General features: G+C 40.7%; 1 protein-coding gene across 1 annotated transcript in view; it reads left to right on the forward strand.

Moving 5' to 3' along the window:
* Nucleotides 1-1,575: 1,575 nt before the first annotated feature.
* LOC133542565 (tRNA (adenine(58)-N(1))-methyltransferase catalytic subunit TRMT61A-like) overlaps nucleotides 1,576-25,130 on the forward strand; it is a 23,967-nt gene continuing 412 nt past the window's right edge. The window contains exons 1-3 of the mRNA XM_061886813.1: nucleotides 1,576-1,739; nucleotides 7,554-7,896; nucleotides 15,575-15,841. Of these exons, the coding sequence (XP_061742797.1) occupies nucleotides 7,566-7,896; nucleotides 15,575-15,841 (598 nt within the window). The 5' untranslated portion in view covers nucleotides 1,576-1,739; nucleotides 7,554-7,565. The remainder of the gene's footprint in view (nucleotides 1,740-7,553; nucleotides 7,897-15,574; nucleotides 15,842-25,130) is intronic.

Consider the following 25,130-nt stretch of genomic DNA (forward strand, 5'->3'; position numbering starts at 1 on the left):
TCCGTACAATTGACCACTAAATGGTAACACCCCAATAAGTTTTTCAACTTGTTTAAGTCGAGTTCCACGTAAAGTGGTCAGCGTGAATATGTCTCACCGTACAAAATAACAAAAGGGGCCCCACTTTGGACATCCCTGCACTCAAATATGTGAATTATTTGCTTTTGGATTATAATACTGTACATTTATTTTGAAAGATCAGAAGTTGGCTGAAAAAACTAATGTACATGGATATCCTCATTTCCTATAGAATAGATTAAATATGGTTTATTTATGAACGAAAACAACCAAGAAATGAGTAATAATGTTATTATATGTTGCAAGCTAAAAAAAAAAAAGGTTACAATAATACATTTCTTAAAGTGAAACTCAAATTCCCCAATTGGTTTAATGATTTCAAACTATTAATACCCATCCATCCATCCATCCATCCATCATCTTCCGCTTATCCGAGGTCGGGTCGCGGGGGCAGCAGCCTAAGCAGGGAAGCTCAGACTTCCCTATCTCCAGCCACTTCGTCTAGCTCTTCCCGGGGGATCCCGAGGCGTTCCCAGGCCAGCCGGGAGACATAGTCTTTCCAACGTGTCCTGGGTCTTCCCCGTGGCCTCCTACCAGCTGGACGTGCCCTAAACACATCCCTAGGGAGGCGTTCGGGTGGCATGGCAACTATTAATACAATCTTGGAAAATAATAATAGATCGAAACGCCCTTTGTCTTTATTGGAGACATTTAAGATTTTTTTTTATCTTGTTAATGTCTCACACCTTACTTTTTTACTTACATTACTTATTTATCAGTCCACATTTAGAATTTTCGGAATGTTTGTAATGACTCTTTTTTTTTTTGCCTATAATCAGTGGTCCCCAACCACCGGGTAGGTACCGGGCCGCAGAATAATTTATTTATTTATTTAATTTTAAAAAAATAATAAATAAATAAAAAATAAAAAATACTTTTTATTTTTATTAAATCAACATACAAAACACAAGATACACTTACAATTAGTGCACCAACCCAAAAAAACCTCTCATTTCCATGACAAAAACCTCCCTTTTTAATGACAAAAAAAAAAAAGAAAAAAAGAATCCCACCCTCCTTCCCCCCCGCCGGGCCGCGGGACAAATTGTCAAGCGTTGTCCCGTCTGCATCTACAAAAAAGTTGGGGACCACTGCTATATATAATGCAAAAATTAACAAAAACTATTAGGATATTATATTCGAATAGTTTTGTTAATTTTCTGGTGAAAATATGGAATTGTATTATTATATCCTGTATATAATAATATAATTCCATATTTTCACCAGAAAATGTATTAAAAAAAATATTTATCAAATTATTTTTAATTGATCAAATTGTAGCTGAGACATGCGCCAGCGACCCCAAAAAGGGAATAAGCGGTAGAAAATGGATGGGATAGATGGAAATTATTTGTTTTATTTTTATTTATTTTTAGTAGTGTCTCCCCCTTTGGCTGGATAGAAGAGAAAAAGCCCCCCAAAAAAGTAGATCTACAAAGCATATGCACTGCCTGTCCAAGCCATCACACGATCCAGGAAGTTTACAAGTCAGCGAAAGCAACCTTCTTCCGGTCTTCATTGCCCGGCTTCCTGTCACAACAAGCACATGTGGAGACTCCGTCAGAGTTGATTTCCGCATGCACGGACGAGGACCAAACGTGGTTTATTTGGAACAAATTGTGGCTTTTTGGAGACACTTAAAGGGGATTTTTGTATAAACGGTAAGTCGTGGGACGAACGGTAGCTTATTTTTTTTGTCTGTGCTCTCCGTTAGCCTGACGTGCTAACGTGGTTAGCATGCTTCAAGTTCCGGTTCACGTTATCGTAAATATGACACATTTATTGTGTCGTCAATGTCTCTTTCCTAGATTTAAAATTCTCGTTAAATGCAACTTAACCTCGTTTGCGGTGTATTGTCCAATATTTAAAATCTTATTTATTTATTTTTATTGTTTTTTATAAACATCCATCCATTTTCTACCGCTTATTCTCTTCTGGGTCGCGGCGGGCGCATTCATTTATAAATTGCAACATTTTAAAACAATTAAGTCTGTAAAATATTAATTAATAATGATAAAAATAAAAATAAGTACAAAACAGCGCCAGGGGGTTTTAAACTCAATAAAGTACCTAAAATAGAATGTAATATATATATATATATATATATATATATATATATATATATATACCAACGTGCTAAGCTATAGACACACACAAGTTCAGTAAGTCAGTGTTTTTCAACCACTGTGCCGCGGCACACTAGTGTGCCGTGAGAGATTATCTAGTTTCACCTATTTGGGTTAAAAATATTTTTTTCAAACCAGTAATTATAGTCTGCAAGTGATGTGTTGTTGTTGAGCGGTCGGTGCTGACTAGCGCTCGGGAGAGTAGGTGGCAGCAGGTAGATAATTGCTTTGTAGATGTCGGAAACAGCGGGAGGCAGCGTGCAGGTAAAAAGGTGTCTTATGCTTAAACCAAAATTAAGAAAAAGGAAAGTGCTCCTAAAAAAGGCATTGAAGCTTAGGGAAGGTATTGAAGAACAAAACTAAGAATGAACTGGCTACAAAGTAAACAAAAACAGAATGCTGGAAGACAGCAAAGACTTACTGTGGAGCAAGGATGGCGTCCACAAAGTATATCCGAACATGACAATGAACAATGTCCCCACAAAGAAGGATAAAAACATTAAAATATTCTTAATTGCTAAAATAAAGGAAATGCGGGAAATATTGCTAAAGGAAGACATGAAACTGCTACAGGAAAATACCCCAAAAAAAGAGAAAAAGCCACCAAAATAGGAGCGCAAGACAAAAACTAAAATACAACACACGGGAAAAACAGCAAACAACTCAAAATAAGTCATGGCGTGATGTGACAGGTGGTGACAGTCCACCTACTTTGAGACAAGAGCTATACTGATGCATGCTTGGTTATGCTTTAAAGTCATCCAACAATTGGGACAGCGACTTATTACTGTCAACTGAGTTTGGTTTTTTTTAATTAATTCTGCTGGTGGTATGCTTCCGCATTTTTTCAACGCAAAAAATGTGCCTTGGCTCAAAAAAGGTTGAAAAACACTGCAGTGAGTAATTAAAATTTGGAACACGGCATCATTGTTTTCACAGCTTTTTGGTTGTTAGAGGTAGAGAGTGTTTTAATGTAATGTCCAATTCTTTTTTTAAAGGCACAAAAAATAATGGTCTGGTTGTTGAGAAACTTGCATTTATGAATATAAAAATGAGCCAGTAGTATAATGTAGGGTTGGGCGATTTGGCCTTTTATTAACTTCTATATTTTTAGGCCATGTCATGAATGTTGTCTGTCTATCTGTGTTGGCCCTGCGATGAGGTGGCGACTTGTCCAGGGTGTACCCTGCCTTCCGCCCGATTGTAGCTGAGATAGGCGCCAGCGCCCCCCGCGACCCCGAAAGGGAATAAGCGGTAGAAAATGGATGGATGGATGGATGATACACAATATATATATCTCAATATTTTGCCTTAGCCTTGAATAAACACTTGATGCAAATAATCACAGCAGTATGATGATTCTATGTGTCTACAACAAAACATTCTTGTTCATTTTCATTAGTATGTGCTTATTTTAAAATTTCACGCAGAGAGGGAAATCACAACTAAGTGAATTTACCAAAACTGAACTTATTAAACAGTTATTAAGCAGTGGCACAAACATTCATGTCATTTCCGAAACAGAAAGTGCAAGATTGTCAGAGACATTTTAAAACAAGCTATGAGTGCGCTTTTGTGCATGATGTCACTAAGATGACACATCAAAACAACACTAAATTAAAGTGCACTTTTTGTACAGAACGCCACTGCAACAGTTTAAAACAAATAAAGTGCACTTTTGTGCATGATGTCACTAAGAAGAGATATCAAAACAACACTAAATTAAAGTGCACTTTTTGTACAGAACGCCACTATCCATCCATCCATTTTCTACCGCTTATTCCATTTTGGGGTCGCGGGGGGCGCTGGCGCCTATCTCAGCTACAATCGGGCGGAAGGCGGGGTACACCCTGGACAAGTCGCCACCTCATCGCAGGGCCAACACAGATAGACAGACAACATTCACACACTAGGGTCAATTTAGTGTTGCCAATCAACCTATCCCCAGGTGCATGTCTTTGGAAGTGGGAGGAAGCCGGAGTACCCGGAGGGAACCCACGCATTCACGGGGAGAACATGCAAACTCCACACAGAACGCCACTACAACAGTTTAAAACAAATAAAATGCACTTTTGTGCATGATGTCACACGATATTTCAATTGGTATTAAATAAAAATGAGCTGCATAATAGGAAATCAAATAGTGTATGTCCTTCGCTATGTGGTAGGTTCCTGCGGCCGTTATCTCCTTCAGTTGTTGACTATTTTTTTCCATACGGTGGTGATCTGGAAATAGTTGCTTTGTCATTTTGTTGGTGTGGCACCGAAAAGATGTTGACATGCGGAGTTTCAAGCACTCCTTATTCTTTAGCGGGAGAGTTTTTAAATGATGCTACATTAGCAGTGGTGCTACTTTTTGTTGCAACGCTTTTGCCACGTAATTGTTCAGCATCTCCTCGCTTGAAGCCAAACCACTGCCAGATGATGTTTTTTTGGGGAATTAATTCTTCATTTGTTACCAGATTCGAACCTTCTCTCTCTCGTATTATCACTCGCACCGCACTGTAAGCATCACAGCTAACGTTACCATGTCACTACCTCTCTGCTGCGCGGGAGCGTGTGTCGTTGCACACGTGACGTATGTAAGAAGGTGCGCTTGTTTTAAGTCTCTGTGAGATGGAGAGACTAGAAAGACTGGGACACGCATGCAGTGTAATAATGCCCGCAGCTAAAAGCAACTGCGTGAGAACGTATACTCCAATATCGCGATATTGTCATTTTCTTTATCGCACAGAGACAAACCCACGATGTATCGAGAATATCGATATATCGCCCTGATTGCAAAGGTAAAATTCCTTTTCAAATTTTTTTTCATACAGTGTATATCCAAATAGCACATTTTTAAAACAAAGCACAAATTTGTCGTGAATATTGTCCCGGATGAAGCGACACTATTTAACATCATATTAATTCACATTAGGGATGCACCGAAATGAAAATTTGTGGCCGAAGCCGAATAAAATTTAAACGCTTGGCCGAATAATGAATGCAGTTTTTCATAATTTTTTAAATATTGCATAAATAGCCTAGAATAAATATTTAGACATGTTTTTCATATAAGGTCATTTTTTTTATTGAATATTGACATTTTTTAAATATTCCAGTAGCCTTTGCTTTTCAAAAAAAGCACAAAGTTTTTAATTTCTATTAGGCCTTCAAACAAAACATGCATTAAAAAAAAAAATAAAGTGCATCAAAGTGGATAAACCCACAACAAATTAATTATTGTCCTTTTGGCAAAAGTCTGCTTAGCCACAGTAGATAAATCTCAATTAAGTGTGTGCTTGTAACCTCATACACTTACACAGGTAGCCTACACAACAGGCTAATAATGTAAACAGACGCCCCACTAAATCTCAAAGAGTGTGTGCTTGTAACCTCATACACTTATACAAGTACACAACATATCCCAACGTCACCGCACGTTGGTTGATTGCGTCACCGCGTCAAAAAATTGCGTCACACGCCACTACACCTGGATAAGGGAAATGGCACTGTGAGGATCCTGTTCCTGGACTTCTCGAGTGCCTTTAATACCATCCAGCCCCGCCTCCTTCAGGACAAGCTCTACAAAATGCAAGTGGACCCCCTGCCTGGTTGCCTGGATTTCGAACTACCTCACCGACAGGCCACAGTAAGGACATCACGTCTGACACTGTGATCAGCAGCACCGGAGCACCGCAGGGAACGGTGCTGGCCCCTCTTCTCTTCACCCTGTACACCGCTGACTTCTGCTACAACTCAGAGCTGTGTCACATCCAGAAGTACGCGGATGACACAGCCATCGTCGGGTGCATCAGGGACGGCAGAGAGGAGGAGTTTCGGAACCTGGTGAGGGACTTTGTTTTGCAGCTCAATCCGTCAAAGACCAAGGAGCTGGTCATTGACTTTGGGAGGTCGAGTCCACGGTCACAACCTATTGTGATCGAGGGAGTTGAGGTGCAGACCGTGGACTCATTCAAGTACCTCGGGGTTTGGGTGGACAATAACCTGGACTGGACTGTTAACACGGACCACCAGTACAAGAAAGGACAGAGCAGGCTGTACTTCCTCAGGAGACTGCACTCCTTCAGCATTTGTAGAAAACTCCTGTGGATGTACTACCAGTCTGTGGTTGCCAGTGTTCTGTTCTACATGGTAGTGTGCTGGGGGGGCAGTACATCTAAGAAGGACAGCTCCAGACTTGAGAAACTGATCAGGCGGGCCGGTTCTACAATGGGAATGAAACTGGACTCACTGGTGACGGTGGCAGAGAAGAGGACTGTGGACAAACTAGTGAGCATCCTGGATGATGCCAGTCACCCTCTGCATAGCGTTATCAGTAGCCAGAGGAGCCTGTTCAGTTCTAGACTGCTTCATCCCAAGTGCAGGACTAATAGACTCAAGAACTCCTTTGTCCCACACGCCATTAGACTGTACAACTCCTCTCTGGGACGGGGGACGGGGGGTACTAGGATGACAGGAGATGCAAAACATTAACAGTGCAATACGTTTTCATAACATGGTCACTACTGCCTACTTTGTCTTGTTATATTCTTATTTTACTGTTATATTGTTATTCCCATTGTTTTTATTCTTTTTGTAATATTTCTCTATTTTGTTTCCTTTTAAACCCCCAATATTTACTTTTTACTTTTTTTTTTTTTTTTAAATTGATCTCAACTCTGTGCACTGCTGCTGGAATTTAAATTTTCCTGAAGGAACTCTCCTGAAGGAATCAATAAAGTACTATCTATCTATCTATCTATCTATATATCTATCTATATATCTATCTATCTATCTATCTATCTATCTATTCATCCATCCATCCATCCATCCATCCATCCATTGAATCAATAAAGTACTATCCATCTATCTATCTATCTATCTATCTATCTATCTATCTATCTATCTATCTATCCATCCATCCATCCATCCATCCATCCATCCATCCATCCATCCATCCATCCATCCATCCATCCATCCATCCATCCATCCATCCATCCATCCATCCATCCATCCATCCATCCATCCATCCATCCATCCATCCATCCATCCATCCATCCATCCATCCATCCATTTATTTATTTATTTATTATTCGCCCTTGTTTTTAACTCCACCGAAGGCCGAATGTGGCTTTTTTTGCCACATTCGGCCGAATATATTCGGTTACCGATTAATCGGTGCATCCCTAATTCACATGATTCTGTAAGTGACGTGTTCCAACATATTTTACTGTCAAAATAAGACTCCTTTAATCGGTATTTGCCTGTCAGATTTGTCCAAAATAGCACTTGACTATATTAAATGTATGCCATCATCTTTGATCATGTAACACATTATCATGTTGATTTTGTGTCACGTTGCAGAGTGAGCGCACAATGAGTTTCGTGGAGTACTCTGACGTCATCCAGGACGGCGACGTCGCCGTCGTGTACCTGGGCCACGACTCCATGACGCCCATCAAGGTGCGGCACGGGGCCCAGACGCAGACCCGCTACGGCGCCATTCGCCACTCGACAGACCTGATAGGCCAGCCCTACGGGTCGAAGGTCACGTGCACCAAAGGCGGCTGGGTCTACGTGCTCCACCCTACACCCGAGCTGTGGACCGTCACGCTGCCGCACCGCACGCAGATCCTCTACACCACCGACATCGCCGCCATCACCATGTTGCTGGAGCTCAAGCCCGGCTCGGTCGTGTGCGAGTCAGGTGAGCGACGACCTTACCGCTAAGGAAGTTACCGTCTTCTTTCTGAGAAGCCGGAATTATCATGACGTGTCATGGAAGATAAATCCAATATGGAGCTACATGAAAACATGACATAACAGTTTAATGCGGCGCAAGCGCATTCAACAAAGTAAACAACATCGGAGGGTATCATTAAGACCCGAGCAGCGGAGCAGCAAGTGGCCTGTTGAAGTTGTTGTGTTTCTTCTATACGTTTGGACCCTTTTTGAGGCCTTAGTCATGCATGAAAAGTCCCCATATTTTCAGAGAATTGTTATATTTTTGGGGCGTGAGGATAATGACATTTCAAATGTCTCTATCGCACCATTTTTTAAAATGAGGAAAAATCAGGTCCGCCTATTTTTAAATTTATTTTTTATTTTTTTCTTTGTCATGAAAAAGGGACGTTTTGGTCATGAAAAAGGGAGGTTTTTGTGGTTGGTGCACTAATTGTATGTGTATATTGTGTTTTTTATGTTGATTTAATAAAAAATACAAAAATGATTTATTTATTAATTTATTTTTTAAATAAAAATGAATAAAAAATTATTCTGCGGCCCGGAATCGGGCCGCGGCCCAGTGGTTGGGGACCACTCTTGTAGATGACGTCCAGGAATGTGTGATCGAACCAAAGTAATGTGTAAACAATGTCAATCACTAGATGCTGGTTGTAAGTACTGTAGAGCAGTGGTCCCCAACCACCGGGCCGCAGAAGAATGTTTTATTTATTTTATTTTTTTTAATTTTTTAATTTTTTATTAAATCAACATAAAAAACACAAGATATACTTACAATTAGTGCACCAACCCCCCAAAAAAACTACATTTGTCATGACAAAAACCTCCCTTTTTCATGACAAAAAACAAAACAAAAAAACATAGTGACTGAAACAGACAAAGTAATGTGTAAATAATGTCAATAACTACTTGAACACTGTGGCTGTGATGTGAACAGTAGTAAGGTTGTAAATACTGTATAGATTAGGCTTGCCCATGTGGTTCCTGTGGATGTAAACATAATTACTGTAGTGACTAGATAACTTAGTGACTGAAACTGACAAAGTAATGTGTAAATAATGTCACTAACTAGATGAACCATCTGTGGTTATGAAGTGAACATTAGTACGGTTGTAAATACTGCAGAGAGTAGGCTCACCCATGTGGTTCCTGTGGATGTGAACATAATTACTGTAGTGACAAAATAACATAGTGACTGAAACAGACAAAGTAATGTGTAAATAACATCAGTAACTAGATGAACCATCTGTGTCTATGAAGTGAACACTAGTAAGGTTGTAAATACTGTATAGAGTAGGCTCATCCATGTGGTTCCTGTGGATGTGAACATAATTACTGTAGTGACTAAATAACTTAGTGACTGAAACTGACAAAGTAATGTGTAAATAATGTCAATAACTACATGAACACTGTGGCTGTGATGTGAACACTAGTAAGGTTGTAAATACTGTATAAAATAGGCTCACCCATGTGGTTCCTGTGGATGTTATCATAATTACTGTAGTGACTAAATAACATAGTGACTGAAACAGACATAGTGATTCATTTGGATGAATGGACTATGTAATTTATGTCAGCTCTGTTGATCATTTTTCAATTCTTTAAACACTAAACATCAACAACGAGCAAAGCTAGCTTTTTGCTAATTTGTGCATGTTTAATTGCTGTGTGTGTGTGTGTGTGTGTGTGTGTGTGTGTGTGTGTGTGTGTGTGTGTGTGTTCTGGCAATGTTTACTTAATGGGGACATTGCTCTGTTTACACAGTCACCTTTAGGGTACTTCTGACGGTATGGGGACCAGAAAAACAGGTTCCCTAAAGGGAAACCTTTTTAAATGATAAAGAATTTTCTTGAAAAGTGAACCATTTGTTTTCCTGGCATTAATAGTACTGTGATTCTGTATGGTATCCCTCCTTAATTACAACAAAATCTGGTTTAGTGTTCCTTAGGATGACATTTTCATACAGCATGATTATAAAACATTATTACCTTAAAGTATTATTCACATTCAGAATTTTCTATCCTTCTATATATGGTAGTTGGAGTTGCAGACAACTTTACTGCTAAATAGCAGTTGTGTAAGAGCTAACTGGGCAGTGGCCATTTGACCTAATTTTTTTATGCCTCTACAGCTTGTAGAAAGGGTGGTCCCCACAAGTCATGATCACAAACTTGGTCCCCGTTCCAAATGATATCGTGTGTGTGTGTGTGTGTGTGTGTGTGTGTGTGTGTGTGTGTGTGTTTGTTTACACAGTCACCTTTAGGGGACCTCTGACGGTATGGGGACAAAAAAACAGGTCCCCTAAAGGGAAACCTTTTTAAATGATCATAGTCAGATCCATTCTGAAGATGCCTAAGTGATATCTAAGCTTCGGCCCATAAAACATATTTACTGGTTAGTTTGAGTGTGCTAAATAGCAGTTTTCCGTAATGTCACAGAAGATGCAGGATTTGCTTTAACATTTAAGTGGTGAAGCTTTCTATAAGAGGACAGCTGTAGTGCTGTATTCTGAGGACCATGTCATATTTAATTTGAACTTTTTTTTTTTCTTTTTTAAATGGTACTCAGTAGTCAGGTACAAATGTGTGTAAATTATGCGAAATTATTAAAATTTGGTCCCCATTAAGTATGATCAACACATTACCGGTACTTCATCAATTCAGAGATTTAAAGGGGAACGTTATCACCAGACCTACCTGTATGTAAGCGGCAATATATACCTTGATGTTGCAGAAAAAAGACCATATGTTTTTTTTAACCAATTTCCGAACTCTAAATGGGTGAATTTTGGCGAATTAAACGCCTTTCTATTATTTGCTCTCGGAGCGATGACGTCACGGCGTGACGTCATCTAGGTAGTCAACCGCCATTTTCTCAAACACATTGTAAACATCGAGTCGAATCAGCTCTGTTATTTTCCATTTTTTCGACTGTTTTCCGTACCTTGGAGACATCATGCCTCGTCGGTGTGTTGTCGGAAGGTGTAACAACACGATCAGGGACGGATTCAAGTTGATTTACGTAGAATGTGCATCGATTAGCACGGCATGTTAATCGATGCTAACATGCTATTTAGGCTAGCTGTATATACATATTGCATCGTTATGCCTCATTCGTAGCTATATTTGCATCCAGCCTTTCCCTCCACCCACATTTAATGCCAAACAAACACTTACCAATCGACAAATTCAAGTTGCGCCAGTGTCAAAAGATCCGAAAGTCCCTCTTCTGCACATTTGACCGGCGATGCTAGACAGACATGGCACAGAGATGTATGGATACCCTGCGACACTCAAAGCAGATGCATTTCCAACGATAAAGTCAACAAAATCACAAAGGTGAGTTTTGTTGATGTTATTGACTTATGTGTTAATCAGACATATTTGGTCGCGGCATGACTGCCAGCTAATCGATGCTAACATGCTATTTAGGCTAGCTGTATGTACATTTGTAGCTATATTTACATCCAGCCTTTCACTCCACCCACATTTAATGCCAAACAAACACTTACCAATCGACATATTTAAGTTGCTCCTACATATTTTATCGGCGATGCTACGACAGACATGGCACAGAGATGCATGGATACCCTGCGACACTCAATCCTTGGTTAGAAGGCGATCGCCGAATAGCTTCAATAGCGATTCACTCAATAGTTTTAGTTTCTTCTTCAATTTCGTTTTCGCTATCTGCCTCCATACTCCCAACCATCCGTTTCAATACATGCGTAATCTGTTGAATCGCTTAAGCCGCTGAAATCCGAGTCTGAATCCGAGCTAATGTCGCTATATCTTGCTGTGCTATCCGCCTGGATAGCATGTATATCACTGGATGACGTCACAGGAAAATGGACGATGGCTTCACAGATAGCTGAAAATCAGGCACTTTAAAGCCTTTTTTCGGGATATTCCATGATGGGTAAAATTTAGAAAAAAACTCAGAAAAATTAAATAAGCCACCGGGAACTGATTTTTATTGGTTTTAACCCTTCTGAAATTGTGATTATGTTCCCCTTTAAAGACGTGTATGAGCTAACTGGGCAGTGGCCATTTCACCAAGTTTTTTTATGCCTCCACAACCTGTAGAAAGGGTGGTCCCCACAAGTCATGATCAAAAACTTGGTCCCCATTCCAAATGATAACCAGTATGTGTGTGTGTGTAAGTGTGTGTGTGTGGCGCAGTAGTGCTTCGTCATGCTTTACTGCGTATTGACTGCACTCAGCTCAAATTGTGTGCGTGTGTTTAATTGATTCCCTTGGAGACCGCAGACGCGTGAATATTGCTTCCGTGTTGCTTCCAAGGTGACTGTTTGTTTCCCCCGCCTACCCCCGATTCACCTTGGAGGCGGGTTGCCATGACGACGTGGCCCTCCTCCCCTTCGGCTGATTGATTCCTCCTGTGAGGCAACAAGGATCAGTCACTTAGGTCAAGGGTCACGGCGGTGAGGCCCCTGTTTCCGCCGCCAGGTCTCCACGGCAACTGGGTGTGGGGGGCAAATTCAGAGAAAAGCCGGTTTATCTATCTTTAGGAAAACAAATACAAAACCTCACAATAAAGTCAACCAGGACGGATAGATAATTAATTTGCATCCGTGTTTTTAGGAATGGGATCGGTTTTGTTGTTCAGCTTATACAGTGTACTTTTAGGTCAATGGAACAATGCAATTACAGAAATTAGAGAACTCACAAGCATACTTGCCAACCTTGAGACTTCCGAATTCGGGAGAGGGTGGGGCGGGGTTGAGGTGGACAGGGTTGGATGGTAGCTGGGGGTGTATATTTTAGAGTCCCGGAAGAGTTAGGTGTTCTGGGTATTTGTTCTGTTGTGTTTACGTTGTGTTACGGTGCGGATGTTCTCCCGAAATGTGTCATTCTTGTTTGGTGTGGGTTCACAGTGGGGCGCATATTTGTAACAGTGTTAAAGTTGTTTTTACGGCCACCCTCAGTGTGACCTGTATGACTTCCGAATTCGGGAGAGGGTGGGGCGGGCGGGGTTGAGGTGGGCAGGGTTGGGTGGTAGCTGGGGGTGTATATTTTAGAGTCCCGGAAGAGTTAGGTGTTCTGGGTATTTGTTCTGTTGTGTTTACGTTGTGTTACGGTGCGGATGTTCTCCCGAAATCTGTTTGTCATTCTTGTTTGGTGTGGGTTCACAGTGGGGCGCATATTTGTAACATTGTTAAAGTTGTTTTTACGGCCACCCTCAGTGTGACCTGTATGACTTCCGAATTCGGGAGAGGGTGGGGTGGGCGGGGTTGAGGTGGGCAGGGTTGGGTGGTAGCTGGGGGTGTATATTTTAGAGTCCCGGAAGAGTTAGGTGTTCTGGGTATTTGTTCTGTTGTGTTTACGTTGTGTTACGGTGCGGATGTTCTCCCGAAATCTGTTTGTCATTCTTGTTTGGTGTGGGTTCACAGTGGGGCGCATATTTGTAACATTGTTAAAGTTGTTTTTACGGCCACCCTCAGTGTGACCTGTATGACTTCCGAATTCGGGAGAGGGTGGGGTGGGCGGGGTTGAGGTGGGCAGGGTTGGGTGGTAGCTGGGGGTGTATATTTTAGAGTCCCGGAAGAGTTAGGTGTTCTGGGTATTTGTTCTGTTGTGTTTACGTTGTGTTACGGTGCGGATGTTCTCCCGAAATCTGTTTGTCATTCTTGTTTGGTGTGGGTTCACAGTGGGGCGCATATTTGTAACATTGTTAAAGTTGTTTTTACGGCCACCCTCAGTGTGACCTGTATGACTTCCGAATTCGGGAGAGGGTGGGGTGGGCGGGGTTGAGGTGGGCAGGGTTTGGTGGTAGCTGGGGGTGTATATTTTAGAGTCCCGGAAGAGTTAGGTGTTCTGGGTATTTGTTCTGTTGTGTTTACGTTGTGTTACGGTGTGGATGTTCTCCCGAAATGTGTTTGTCATTCTTGTTTGGTGTGGGTTCACAGTGGGGCGCATATTTGTAACAGTGTTAAAGTTGTTTTTACGGCCACCCTCAGTGTGACCTGTATGACTTCCGAATTCGGGAGAGGGTGGGGCGGGCGGGGTTGAGGTGGGCAGGGTTTGGTGGTAGCTGGGGGTGTATATTTTAGAGTCCCGGAAGAGTTAGGTGGTCTGGGTATTTGTTCTGTTGTGTTTACGTTGTGTTACGGTGCGGATGTTCTCCCGAAATGTGTTTGTCATTCTTGTTTGGTGTGGGTTCACAGTGGGGCGCATATTTGTAACAGTGTTAAAGTTGTTTTTACGGCCACCCTCAGTGTGACCTGTATGACTTACGAATTCGGGAGAGGGTGGGGCGGGCGGGGTTGAGGTGGGCAGGGTTTGGTGGTAGCTGGGGGTGTATATTTTAGAGTCCCGGAAGAGTTAGGTGTTCTGGGTATTTGTTCTGTTGTGTTTACGTTGTGTTACGGTGCGGATGTTCTCCCGAAATGTGTTTGTCATTCTTGTTTGGTGTGGGTTCACAATGGGGCGCATATTTGTAACATTGTTAAAGTTGTTTTTACGGCCACCCTCAGTGTGACCTGTATGACTTCCGAATTCGGGAGAGGGTGGGGTGGGCGGGGTTGAGGTGGGCAGGGTTTGGTGGTAGCTGGGGGTGTATATTTTAGAGTCCCGGAAGAGTTAGGTGTTCTGGGTATTTGTTCTGTTGTGTTTACGTTGTCTTACGGTGCGGATGTTCTCCCGAAATGTGTTTGTCATTCTTGTTTGGTGTGGGTTCACAGTGGGGCGCATATTTGTAACATTGTTAAAGTTGTTTTTACGGCCACCCTCAGTGTGACCTGTATGACTTACGAATTCGGGAGAGGGTGGGGCGGGCGGGGTTGAGGTGGGCAGGGTTTGGTGGTAGCTGGGGGTGTATATTTTAGAGTCCCGGAAGAGTTAGGTGTTCTGGGTATTTGTTCTGTTGTGTTTACGTTGTGTTACGGTGCGGATGTTCTCCCGAAATGTGTTTGTCATTCTTGTTTGGTGTGGGTTCACAATGGGGCGCATATTTGTAACATTGTTAAAGTTGTTTTTACGGCCACCCTCAGTGTGACCTGTATGACTTCCGAATTCGGGAGAGGGTGGGGTGGGCGGGGTTGAGGTGGGCAGGGTTGGGTGGTAGCTGGGGGTGTATATTTTAGAGTCCCGGAAGAGTTAGGTGTTCTGGGTATTTGTTCTGTTGTGTTTACGTCGTGTTACGGTGCGGATGTTCTCCCGAAATGTGTTTGTCATTCTTGTTTGGTGTGGGTTCACAGTGGGGCGCATATTTGTAACATTGTTAAAGTTGTTTTTACGGCCACCCTCAGTGTGACCTGTATGGCTGTTGACCAAGTATGCTTGCATTCTTTTGTGTGTGTATAGAAGCCGCATATATTATGTGACTGGGCCGGCATGCTGTTAGTATGGAGGAAAAGCGGACGTGACGACAGGTTGTGGAGGACACTTAAGGCACGCCTTCAATATTGTTGTAGGGGTGGAAATCGGACGAAATTGGTGAGAATGGTTGCCCCGGGAGATTTTCGGGAGGGGCACTGAAATTCGGGAGTCTCCCGGGAAAATGGGGAGGTTGAAATTTCCGATATTTCATTTTAAAGCATTCGTCGGACATCTGTAATAATAATGACTATAAAACTCTATTCTTTTGTAACGTGTTTCTGAGAAGCGTGCGCTTGTGTTTCGCAGGCACGGGCAGCGGCTCGCTCTCCCACGCCATCCTGCGCACGGTGGCGCCGACGGGCCACCTGCACACGGTGGAGTTCCACCAGCAGCGTGCCGAGACGGTGGCCGAGGAGTTCCGGGAGCACCGCGTGGACCACCTGGTGACCGTGCGCAACCAGGACGTGTGCAAAGAGGGCTTCGGCGTGACGGGCGTGGCCGACGCCGTCTTCCTGGACATCCCCAGCCCCTGGGAGGCGGTGGGCCACGCCAAGGCGGCCATGAAGAGGCACGGTAAGCGAACGTTTGCGCTTGTCGTCGAACGCGCGACGAGAAAGCCCAAAATGACCTGAGAGGACCGTGAGGGGGGAGAGTGAGCTATTCTCGCTCCCTTTTATGGAGGCGGGGGCGAGCGGCGTGCGTGACAGGAGTGGCGCATGCCCATACAGGGTCATCATGCAGCATGAGTGCCGCTGCTCACGCTGCATCTTCCCTCCAAGGGCAAACTAACATGATTCTGCCGCACTTTCAGATGTTCCGTGCTGCTCTCACTGCAGCTGCAAACAACCTTCTAGTCCAGACGGGGGTTAAGCTTTTCAATCTGGCCCGCCGGACATTCCCAAATATTTGTTTCCAGATCTTTAAGATGGAAAGTGTAGCTGCCATTATGATGTGCAGCGATGTTTTCTAATGACCATGAGTCTTGAACTACAAACCCTGTTTCCATATGAGTTGGGGAATTGTGTTAGATGTAAATATAAACGGAATACAATGATGCGCAAATCCTTTTCAACCCATATTCAGTTGAATATGCTACAAAGACAACATATTTGATGTTCAAACTGATAAAAACATTTTTTTTTTGCAAATTATCATTAACTTTAAAATTTGATGCAGCAGCACGTGACAAAGAAGTTGGGAACGGTGGCAATAAATACCGATAACGTTGAGGAATGCTCATCAAACACTTATTTGGAACATCCCACAGGTGTGCAGGCTAATTGGGAACAGGTGGGTGCCATGATTGGGTATAAAAACAGCGTCCCAAAAAATGCTCAGTCTTTCACAAGAAAGGATAAGGCGAGGTACACCCCTTTGTCCACAACTGCGTGAGCAAATAGTCAAACAGTTTAAGAACAACGTTTCTCAAAGTGCAATTGCAAGACATTTAGGGATTTCAACATCTACGGTCCATAATATCATCAAAAGGTTCAGAGAATCTGGAGAAATCACGCCACGTAAGCGGCATGGCCGGAAACCAACATTGAATGACCGTGAGCTTCGATCCCTCAGTCAGCACTGTATCAAAAACCGACATCAATCTCTAAAGGATATCACCACATGGGCTCAGGAACACTTCAGAAAACCACTGTCACTAAATACAGTTCGTCGCTACACCTGTAAGTGCAAGTTAAAGCTCTACTATGCATAGCGAAAGCCATTTATCAACTACATCCAGAAACACCGCCGGCTTCTCTGGGCCCGAGATCATCTGAGTTGGACTGATGCAGAGTGGAAAAGTGTTCTGTGGTCTGACGAGTCCACATTTCAAATTGTTTTTGGAAATATTCGACATCGTGTCCGTTTATATTTACATCTAACACAATTTCCCAACTCATATGGAAACGGGGTTTGTATACAATAGAATATGATATAATTGAATCAATCAATCAATCAATGTTTAGCCATATAGCCCTAAATCACTAGTGTCTCGAAGGGCTGCACAAACCACAACGACATCCTCAGTAGAGCCCACATAAGGGCAAGGAAGACTCACCCCAGTCGGACGTCGGTGACAGTGATGACTATGAGAAACCTTGGAGAGGACCAAACTGTTATCGGGAGGGCATTCCAGAGTACTGGAGCCCGAACAGAAAATGCTCTATAGCCCGCAGACTTTTTTTGGGCTCTGGGAATCACTAATAAGCCGGAGTCCTTTGAACGCAGATTTCTTGCCGGGACATATGGTACAATACAATCGGCAAGATAGGATGGAGCTAGACCGTGTAGTATTTTATATGTAAGTAGTAAAACCTTAAAGTCACATCTTAAGTGCACAGGAAGCCAGTGCTGGTGAGCCAGTACAGGCGTAATGTGATCAAACTTTCTTGTTCTTGTCAAAAGTCTAGCAGCCACATTTTGTACCAACTGTAATCTTTTAATGCTAGACATGGGGAGACCCGAAAATAATACGTTACAGTAATCAAGACAAGACGTAACAAACGCATGGATAATGATCTCGGTGTCACTAGTGGACAAAATGGAGCGAATTTTAGCGATATTACGGAGATGAAAGAAGGCCGTTTTAGTAACATTCTTAATGTGTGACTCAAAGGAGAGAGTTGGGTCAAAGATAATACCCAGATTCTTTACCGAGTCACCTTGTTTGAATTTTTGGTTGTCAAATGTTAAAGTTGTATTATTAAATAGAGGTCGGTGTCTAGCAGGACCGATAATCAGCATTTTACTTTTTTTGGCGTTGAGTTGCAAAAAGTTAGCGGATATCCATTGTTTAATTTCATTAAGACACGCCTCCAGCTGACTACAATCCGGCGTGTTGGTCAGCTTTAGGGGCATGTAGAGTTGGGTGTCATCAGCATAACAGTGAAAGCTAACACCGTATTTGCGTATGATGTCACCCAGCGGCAGCATGGATATGCTGAAAAGTGCAGGGCCAAGGACCGAACCCTGGGGAACTCCACACATTACCTTAACATAGTCCATAGAACATAGAATGGACTTTATTGTCATTAGATTTGGATATAACAAGATTATGGACTCCAGCTTAAGGTGCAGTAGTGGGAACAAATATGGGGTAAAAAATAAATAACACAAGAAGTAATAAAAGAAAAACTAAAAATTGAAATAAACCGACCACAAGCCAATAAAAATAATAAGCAATCCTGTACAATATACAAAAAAACTATAAAAATACAAAATACTGTACAATATGCAGAACAAGACAAGAGTTCAGTGTCGGACGTATTGCACTCAAAGGGTTGTGTTGCACAGTTGAGTTTTAGGGTAGGATATTGTATAGGAGTGAATTATTATTAAAAGTTAGCCATACAACATATTTCAATGGTTGGAATCTGTGCTTTTGCATGATATTTTAGTGACTAGTGTTGTCCTGATACCAATATTATTTTGATACTTTTCAGTACTTTTCTATATAAAGGGGACTAGGAAAAATTGCATTATTGGCTTTATTTTAACAAGAAATCTTAGGGTGTGGCGAACCAGTACTTTTCAGAGGCGGTATGGTACCGAATATGATTCATTAGTATCGCGAAACTATACTAATACCTGTATACTGTACAACCCTACTAGTTAGTATGGTAATCTACGTCACAGTAGGTCAGACGAGGCACCAAGCAGTGTGGGTGGGGAGCGTTTCCACAGAGTGTTTCCAGAGCCTGAAATGTGGGTGTCAGGGACAGACGTGGAAGGAGATTTTTACAAACAAGTTCTATAGCTTAGTGACATATCACGTATATCAGATTGTAGATGTTTTTTTTTACCCTTCACGTTCATTTTTCGCTGTGTTTGTTGCATTTGGCTTGATTGTAAAATATGTCCATGGAGAGGGGGTGTGATGTTCACATGTTCTCAATATTCAAGGTTTTATCATACATAGAAAAAAAATAAAATTCCATTCCGTTTTTAAGACGGTTTGTCATAACATTTTTCGCATTCAATCAGACTTTATTGTGAGGTTTTATATTAGTTTTCCTAAAAATAAATAAACCGGCCCCCAGACAAATGTTTTTCTCTGAATTTGGCCCCCGAGTCAAAATAATTGCCCAGCCCTGTTCTGGTCTCTGCTTGGAATTCTCGCTGCCTTTCAGCCGCCAGCCCGACTTCCTTGTTGAGCTGCTCTCCGTCAGGGCCTTGAGGTCTCCCCTCCCCCGCCGCCCCCGCTATGCAAGAGCGGTAGATCAAACATGACAACTAAGTTGCTCGTGTTGTGTTTTAAGTTGGGACTCTGTCGCTTTGTTGCTACTTGAACTTGTTTAATCATCAACCCCCCTGTTTACTCCCCACGGTTGCTATGGAGACGGTCCACTTTTATGGCCGCCTCACCCGTACTTGCTTGCCCCTGCACTCCCAGCCACTGTTTGCCACAAATGTGCCTCTCTGCCCCCTACAGGCCTTTATCCATACTTGCCATCCCCTCCAAATTTTCCCGGGAGACTTCCGAATTTCAGTGCCCGTCCCGGAAATCTCCCGGGGCAAACATTCTCCCGAATTTCTCCTGATTTCCACCCGGACAACAATATTGGCACTGACTTTTAGCGTCCTCTCTCACCTGAAAAGGAGACCATTTTATATGCTTCCTTATCCATAGGTTTATCTATAACCCATAAAGTAGTGCAGGCACGGAGCTATTTCTCAGCATGTTTATTCCTCGTTAATACACTGACACACAGCATCCGGGTTCCCATCATGCATTGCTTCAAAACTACGTCAAGTAGTAATGTCCAAAAACATAACAGAGACGCAGCAGACGAAGGAATAAGAGACATGGTGACGAAGAGTAAAAAGAAGTTCCAAAATCATTTCATTTAATCCAGGACAGCTCGAAGGAGAAGGGGTATGCTGCTTGCAAATTTTGTAGATTAGACTTGTCCATTGAACACGGTGGACGAACGGATATACTCATTCGTATATAAATATATGTGTATGTTAATGTATATATGCATATGTATATGTGTCTGTATATATATCAATCAATCAATCAATCAACGTTTACTTATATAGCCCTAAATCACTAGTGTCTCAAAGGGCTGCACAAACCACTACGACATCCTCGGTAGGCCCACATAAGGGCAAGGAAAACTCACACCCAGTGGGACGTCGGTGACAATGATGACTATGAGAACCTTGGAGAGGAGGAAAGCAATGGACGTCGAGCGGGTCCAACATGATACTGTGAAAGTTCAATCCATAATGGATCCAACACAGTCGCGAGAGTCCAGTCCAAAGCGGATCCAACACAGCAGGGAGAGTCCCGTTCACAGCGGAGCCAGCAGGAAACCATCCCAAGCGGAGGCGGATCAGCAGCGCAGAGATGTCCCCAGCCGATACACAGGCGAGCAGTACATGGCCACCGGATCGGACCGGACCCCCTCCACAAGGGAGAGTGGGACATAGAAGAAAAAGAAAAGAAACGGCAGATCAACTGGTCTAAAAAGGGAGTCTATTTAAAGGCTAGAGTATACAAATGAGTTTTAAGGTGAGACTTAAATGCTTCTACTGAGATGGCATCTCGAACTGTTACCGGGAGGGCATTCCAGAGTACTGGAGCCCGAACGGAAAATGCTCTATAGCCCGCAGACTTTTTTTGGGCTTTGGGAATCACTAACAAGCCGGAGTCCTTTGAACGCAGATTTCTTGCCGGGACATATGGTACAATACAATCGGCAAGATAGGATGGAGCTAGACCGTGTAGTATTTTATATGTAAGTAGTAAAACCTTAGCTGACTACAATCCGGCGTGTTGGTCAGCTTTAGGGGCATGTAGAGTTGGGTGTCATCAGCATAACAGTGAAAGCTAATACCGTATTTGCGTATGATGTCACCTAGCGGCAGCATGTAGATGCTGAAGAGTGCAGGGCCAAGGACCGAACCCTGGGGAACTCCACACGTTACCTTAACGTAGTCCGAGGTCACATTGTTATGGGAGACACACTGCATCCTATCAGTAAGATAAGAGTTAAACCAAGACAGGGCTAAGTCTGACATACCAATTCGTGTTTTGATACGTTCTAATAAAATATTATGATCGACGGTATCGAAAGCAGCGCTAAGATCGAGGAGCAGCAACATAGATGACGCATCAGAATCCATCGTTAGCAATAGATCATTAGTCATTTTTGCGAGGGCTGTCTCCGTGGAGTGATTTGCCCTGAAACCGGATTGAAAGGTTTCACATAGATTGTTAGACGCTAAGTGTTCATTTAACTGCTCCGCAACAATTTTTTCAAGGATTTTTGAAATAAAGGGAAGGTGAGACACCGGTCGGTAGTTTACCATGAGGTCAGGATCGAGGTTAGGTCTTTTAAGAAGAGGATGAATAACCGCTTTTTTGAATGCTAGGGGAACAGTGCCCGAGGAGAGTGATAAGTTTATAATATTTAGCACTGATGGACCTAATAATACAAAGAGCTCCTTGATCAGTTTCCCAGGAAGAGGGTCAAGTAAACATGTTGTCTGTTTTATTCCATTTACACGTTGTAACAATTCCTCTAATGTTATTTCCTCAAAACGAGAGAAACTATTTTGGAGGGCAGTATCCGCCTTAAATACCATCGTATCTGTGTTAATAGAACCCCGTTGTAGCTGGGACGCATTGTCTTTAATCTCCTTTCTAATGACTTCAATTTTCTTACTAAAGAATTGCATAAAGTCATCAGCTGAGTGGGTTTAGCTACTGGAATGCATAAGTATATGTGTCTGTATATATATGTATATATTAGGGCTGGGCAACGATTAAAAAATGTAATCGAAGTTAATCGCACTATTTCTCCGATTAATCGCGATTAACTGCATTGTATACGCAAAGCCCAATAATGAATTCAAAAGTAGCGTGTAGTGCACCTTTATTGGAATATTCTCCCACATGAACAAAAGCGCCAAAACATTTGTTGTGCAAACACAATTTAAATCAGTCCTTGTTAAACAGCAGCAGTTAAATAGCATATTTTATGAAAATCAACTCAAAAGATGTAAATACAAACATTTAAGCTTATTGCCACTGCCAGGGTATTTAAGTTATCCTGTTTGTTATGGAAAATAAATATAATCTACATACAAATCTCTGAGCCACAATCATACCATCTGAACAGGCAATTTCTGAGGTAACAGCAGAAACATTTTTTTATCAGAGATTTTATGTTTAAAAAACCTATATTATAGGTAGTGGTCTGTTTTAGGGAATTTTTGATCAAATTATCCGTAGTAGCAATATTAATAATGTTGTGTTTATTCTGCATAGTGCACTTAAAATAATTACAACCATATCTAGGAATTGATATGATGGGAATTTTCCGATTGTTTGCTTGGTGCTTTGATAAACTGAACGCATATACATGGTACTATATTGTGATGTTATGAGCCAGGGAATAAAAGAACTACCCTACCCAGCATGCAACAGGAGTGACGAGCATGCGCCATGTGTCGCCATGACGGCATCTTGTATGTTGTGATATGCACGCTCTGAAAGCAAACGTTAAGAACTCAGCCAACACTCCTCGTCTGCATTATTGATAAATAGACAGACAACACATATACTCCGCTGCTTCACAGGCCGCTGGATGTAGCCGGCAAAGTATTCCCATGCTAGCTAGCCGGTCTAGCAAGCACTCAGTCCAAAACGGCCCGATCTATCCACATCCAGAATTGTCTGGCGGTCGTAAGTGATCCCGGAGTGACCACGGTGTAAGCCAGCCATGACATTTGCAGAATTGTCCGGTATTTTTGCCAAATGTTCCATCTTTACCAAGAGCCCCTCCACGCCGAAGCCCGTCCGGGCGACGCCATCTTGTTAAGAAAAGGTGTTAACAAAATAAAAGCATGTAAACAACATACGCAAATGTGCGATAAAATAATTGTCGGCGTTAATAGATTGATGAGTTAACTCGTAATTAACGCATTAATTTGCCCACCCCTAGTATATATATATATATATATATATATATATATATATATATAAGAAATACTTGAAAATATGTACACTATTTTGTTTGTGTAACATTTTCTTTTCAAAATATTCCTACATGGAATGTTTTTTTTTACACATGACTAACTTTTTAGTAAAAACAAAACATGTTTAATCATCTAAAATGGCAAAAATTTCTTGTAAAATATGAACTTTTCCTTCAGTGCATAATTCTTGTACAATGACAACTGTTTTCTCACAATATTGCTAACTTTTTTCCCTCCCCAAAGAAAAGCCAATATATTTTACTGTAGTCTTTTAAAAATACATGATTTTGTATTTTAAAATAAAACAATACTCAGAGTATTGGAAAAGTATTGTATGAAAACATTCTCATGATATTGCAACTTTTTTATTTTTTAAATACGAATTTTTTCACAAAATATTTGACTTCAATCATGTAAATTGGTTTACGTTTTTCTTTAAAAAATTGAATTTTTTCTTAAAATATTTGTTTCTTAAAATTCTACACAATTCTGGTCAAATAACTTCTCACAATATTGTTTTTTCTAAAAAAAAAAACTTTTTCACAATATATTTGACTACAGTCATGTAGAAGGACATACGTTTTTCTTTAAAAAATGCAACCTTTTTTTCTGAGAATTATTCTCCACAATTCTGGTAGAATAGCTTCTTGCAATATTGTTTAAAAAAATACTTTTTCAAAATATATTGGACTTCAATCACATAAAATGCCGTACATTTTTCTTTAAACAAAATGTAACTTTTCTTTGAATATTTTTTCTTAAAATTATTTTACACAATTCTCATGAAATAAGTTTTTCTAACAATATTGCGTTTTCTAAAATATATATATATATATGTATATATATATATATATATATATAATACTTTTTCACAGTATATTTGATTTCAATCATGTAGAATTCCATACTTTTCTCTTTAAAGAATTGTAACTTTTTTCCTTTAAATATATATACATATATATATATATATATATATATATATATATATATATATATATATATATATATTAAATTATTCGACAAAATTCTGGTGGAATAACTTATGTCACAAATTTGCATTTTTTAATAAAATAAATTAATATTTTTCCACAATATATTTGACTTCAATCAGGTAAAATGGCTTAACTTGTTTGACATTTTTAAAACTATTTCTTTAAATATTTTTGTCTTAAAAATTGTTCGACACAATTCTAGTGAAATAACTTCTCACAATTTTGTGTTTTCTAATAAAAAAACTAAATTCCTTTTCACAATATATTTGACTAAAATCACGTAAAATGGCATACCTTTTTCTTTCAAAAATGTAAACTTTTTTTTCAAAAATGTATTCTACACAGTTCTGGTAAAATAACTTCTCACAATATTGCGTTTTCCAAAAAAGACAGAAATACTTTTTCACAACATATTTGACTACAATTGTGTAAACTGACATACCTTTTTCTTTAAAAAATTTACACTTTTTTTCTTAAAATTATTTTACACAATTCTGGTGAAATACATTTTTTGAAACTATTTAAATTTAAATTTTTTAAATAATTATCTTTTTTTAGAAAACGCAATATTGTAAAATATTGCATTTCAGAAAAAAAAAGAAAATATTTTTTCGCAACATATTTGAGTACAATCTTGTAAAATGACACACCTTTTTTTTAAAAGAAAAATGTACGGTTTTTCTTAAAATTATTCTACACAATTCTGGTGAAATACATTTTTTTTATTATTTCAATTTAATTTTATTAAATCATTTTCTTTTTTTTAGAAAACGCAATATTGTAAAAAATCGCAGCAAAATTGACTACAATCATGTAAAATAGCCAACTTTTTTTCTTTAAAAAAAGGTCAACTTTTTTCTTTAAATATTTAATCCCCCCCCATG

This window comes from Nerophis ophidion, linkage group LG24 (genome assembly GCF_033978795.1).
Source record: "Nerophis ophidion isolate RoL-2023_Sa linkage group LG24, RoL_Noph_v1.0, whole genome shotgun sequence".
Taxonomy (NCBI): Eukaryota; Metazoa; Chordata; class Actinopteri; order Syngnathiformes; family Syngnathidae; genus Nerophis; species Nerophis ophidion.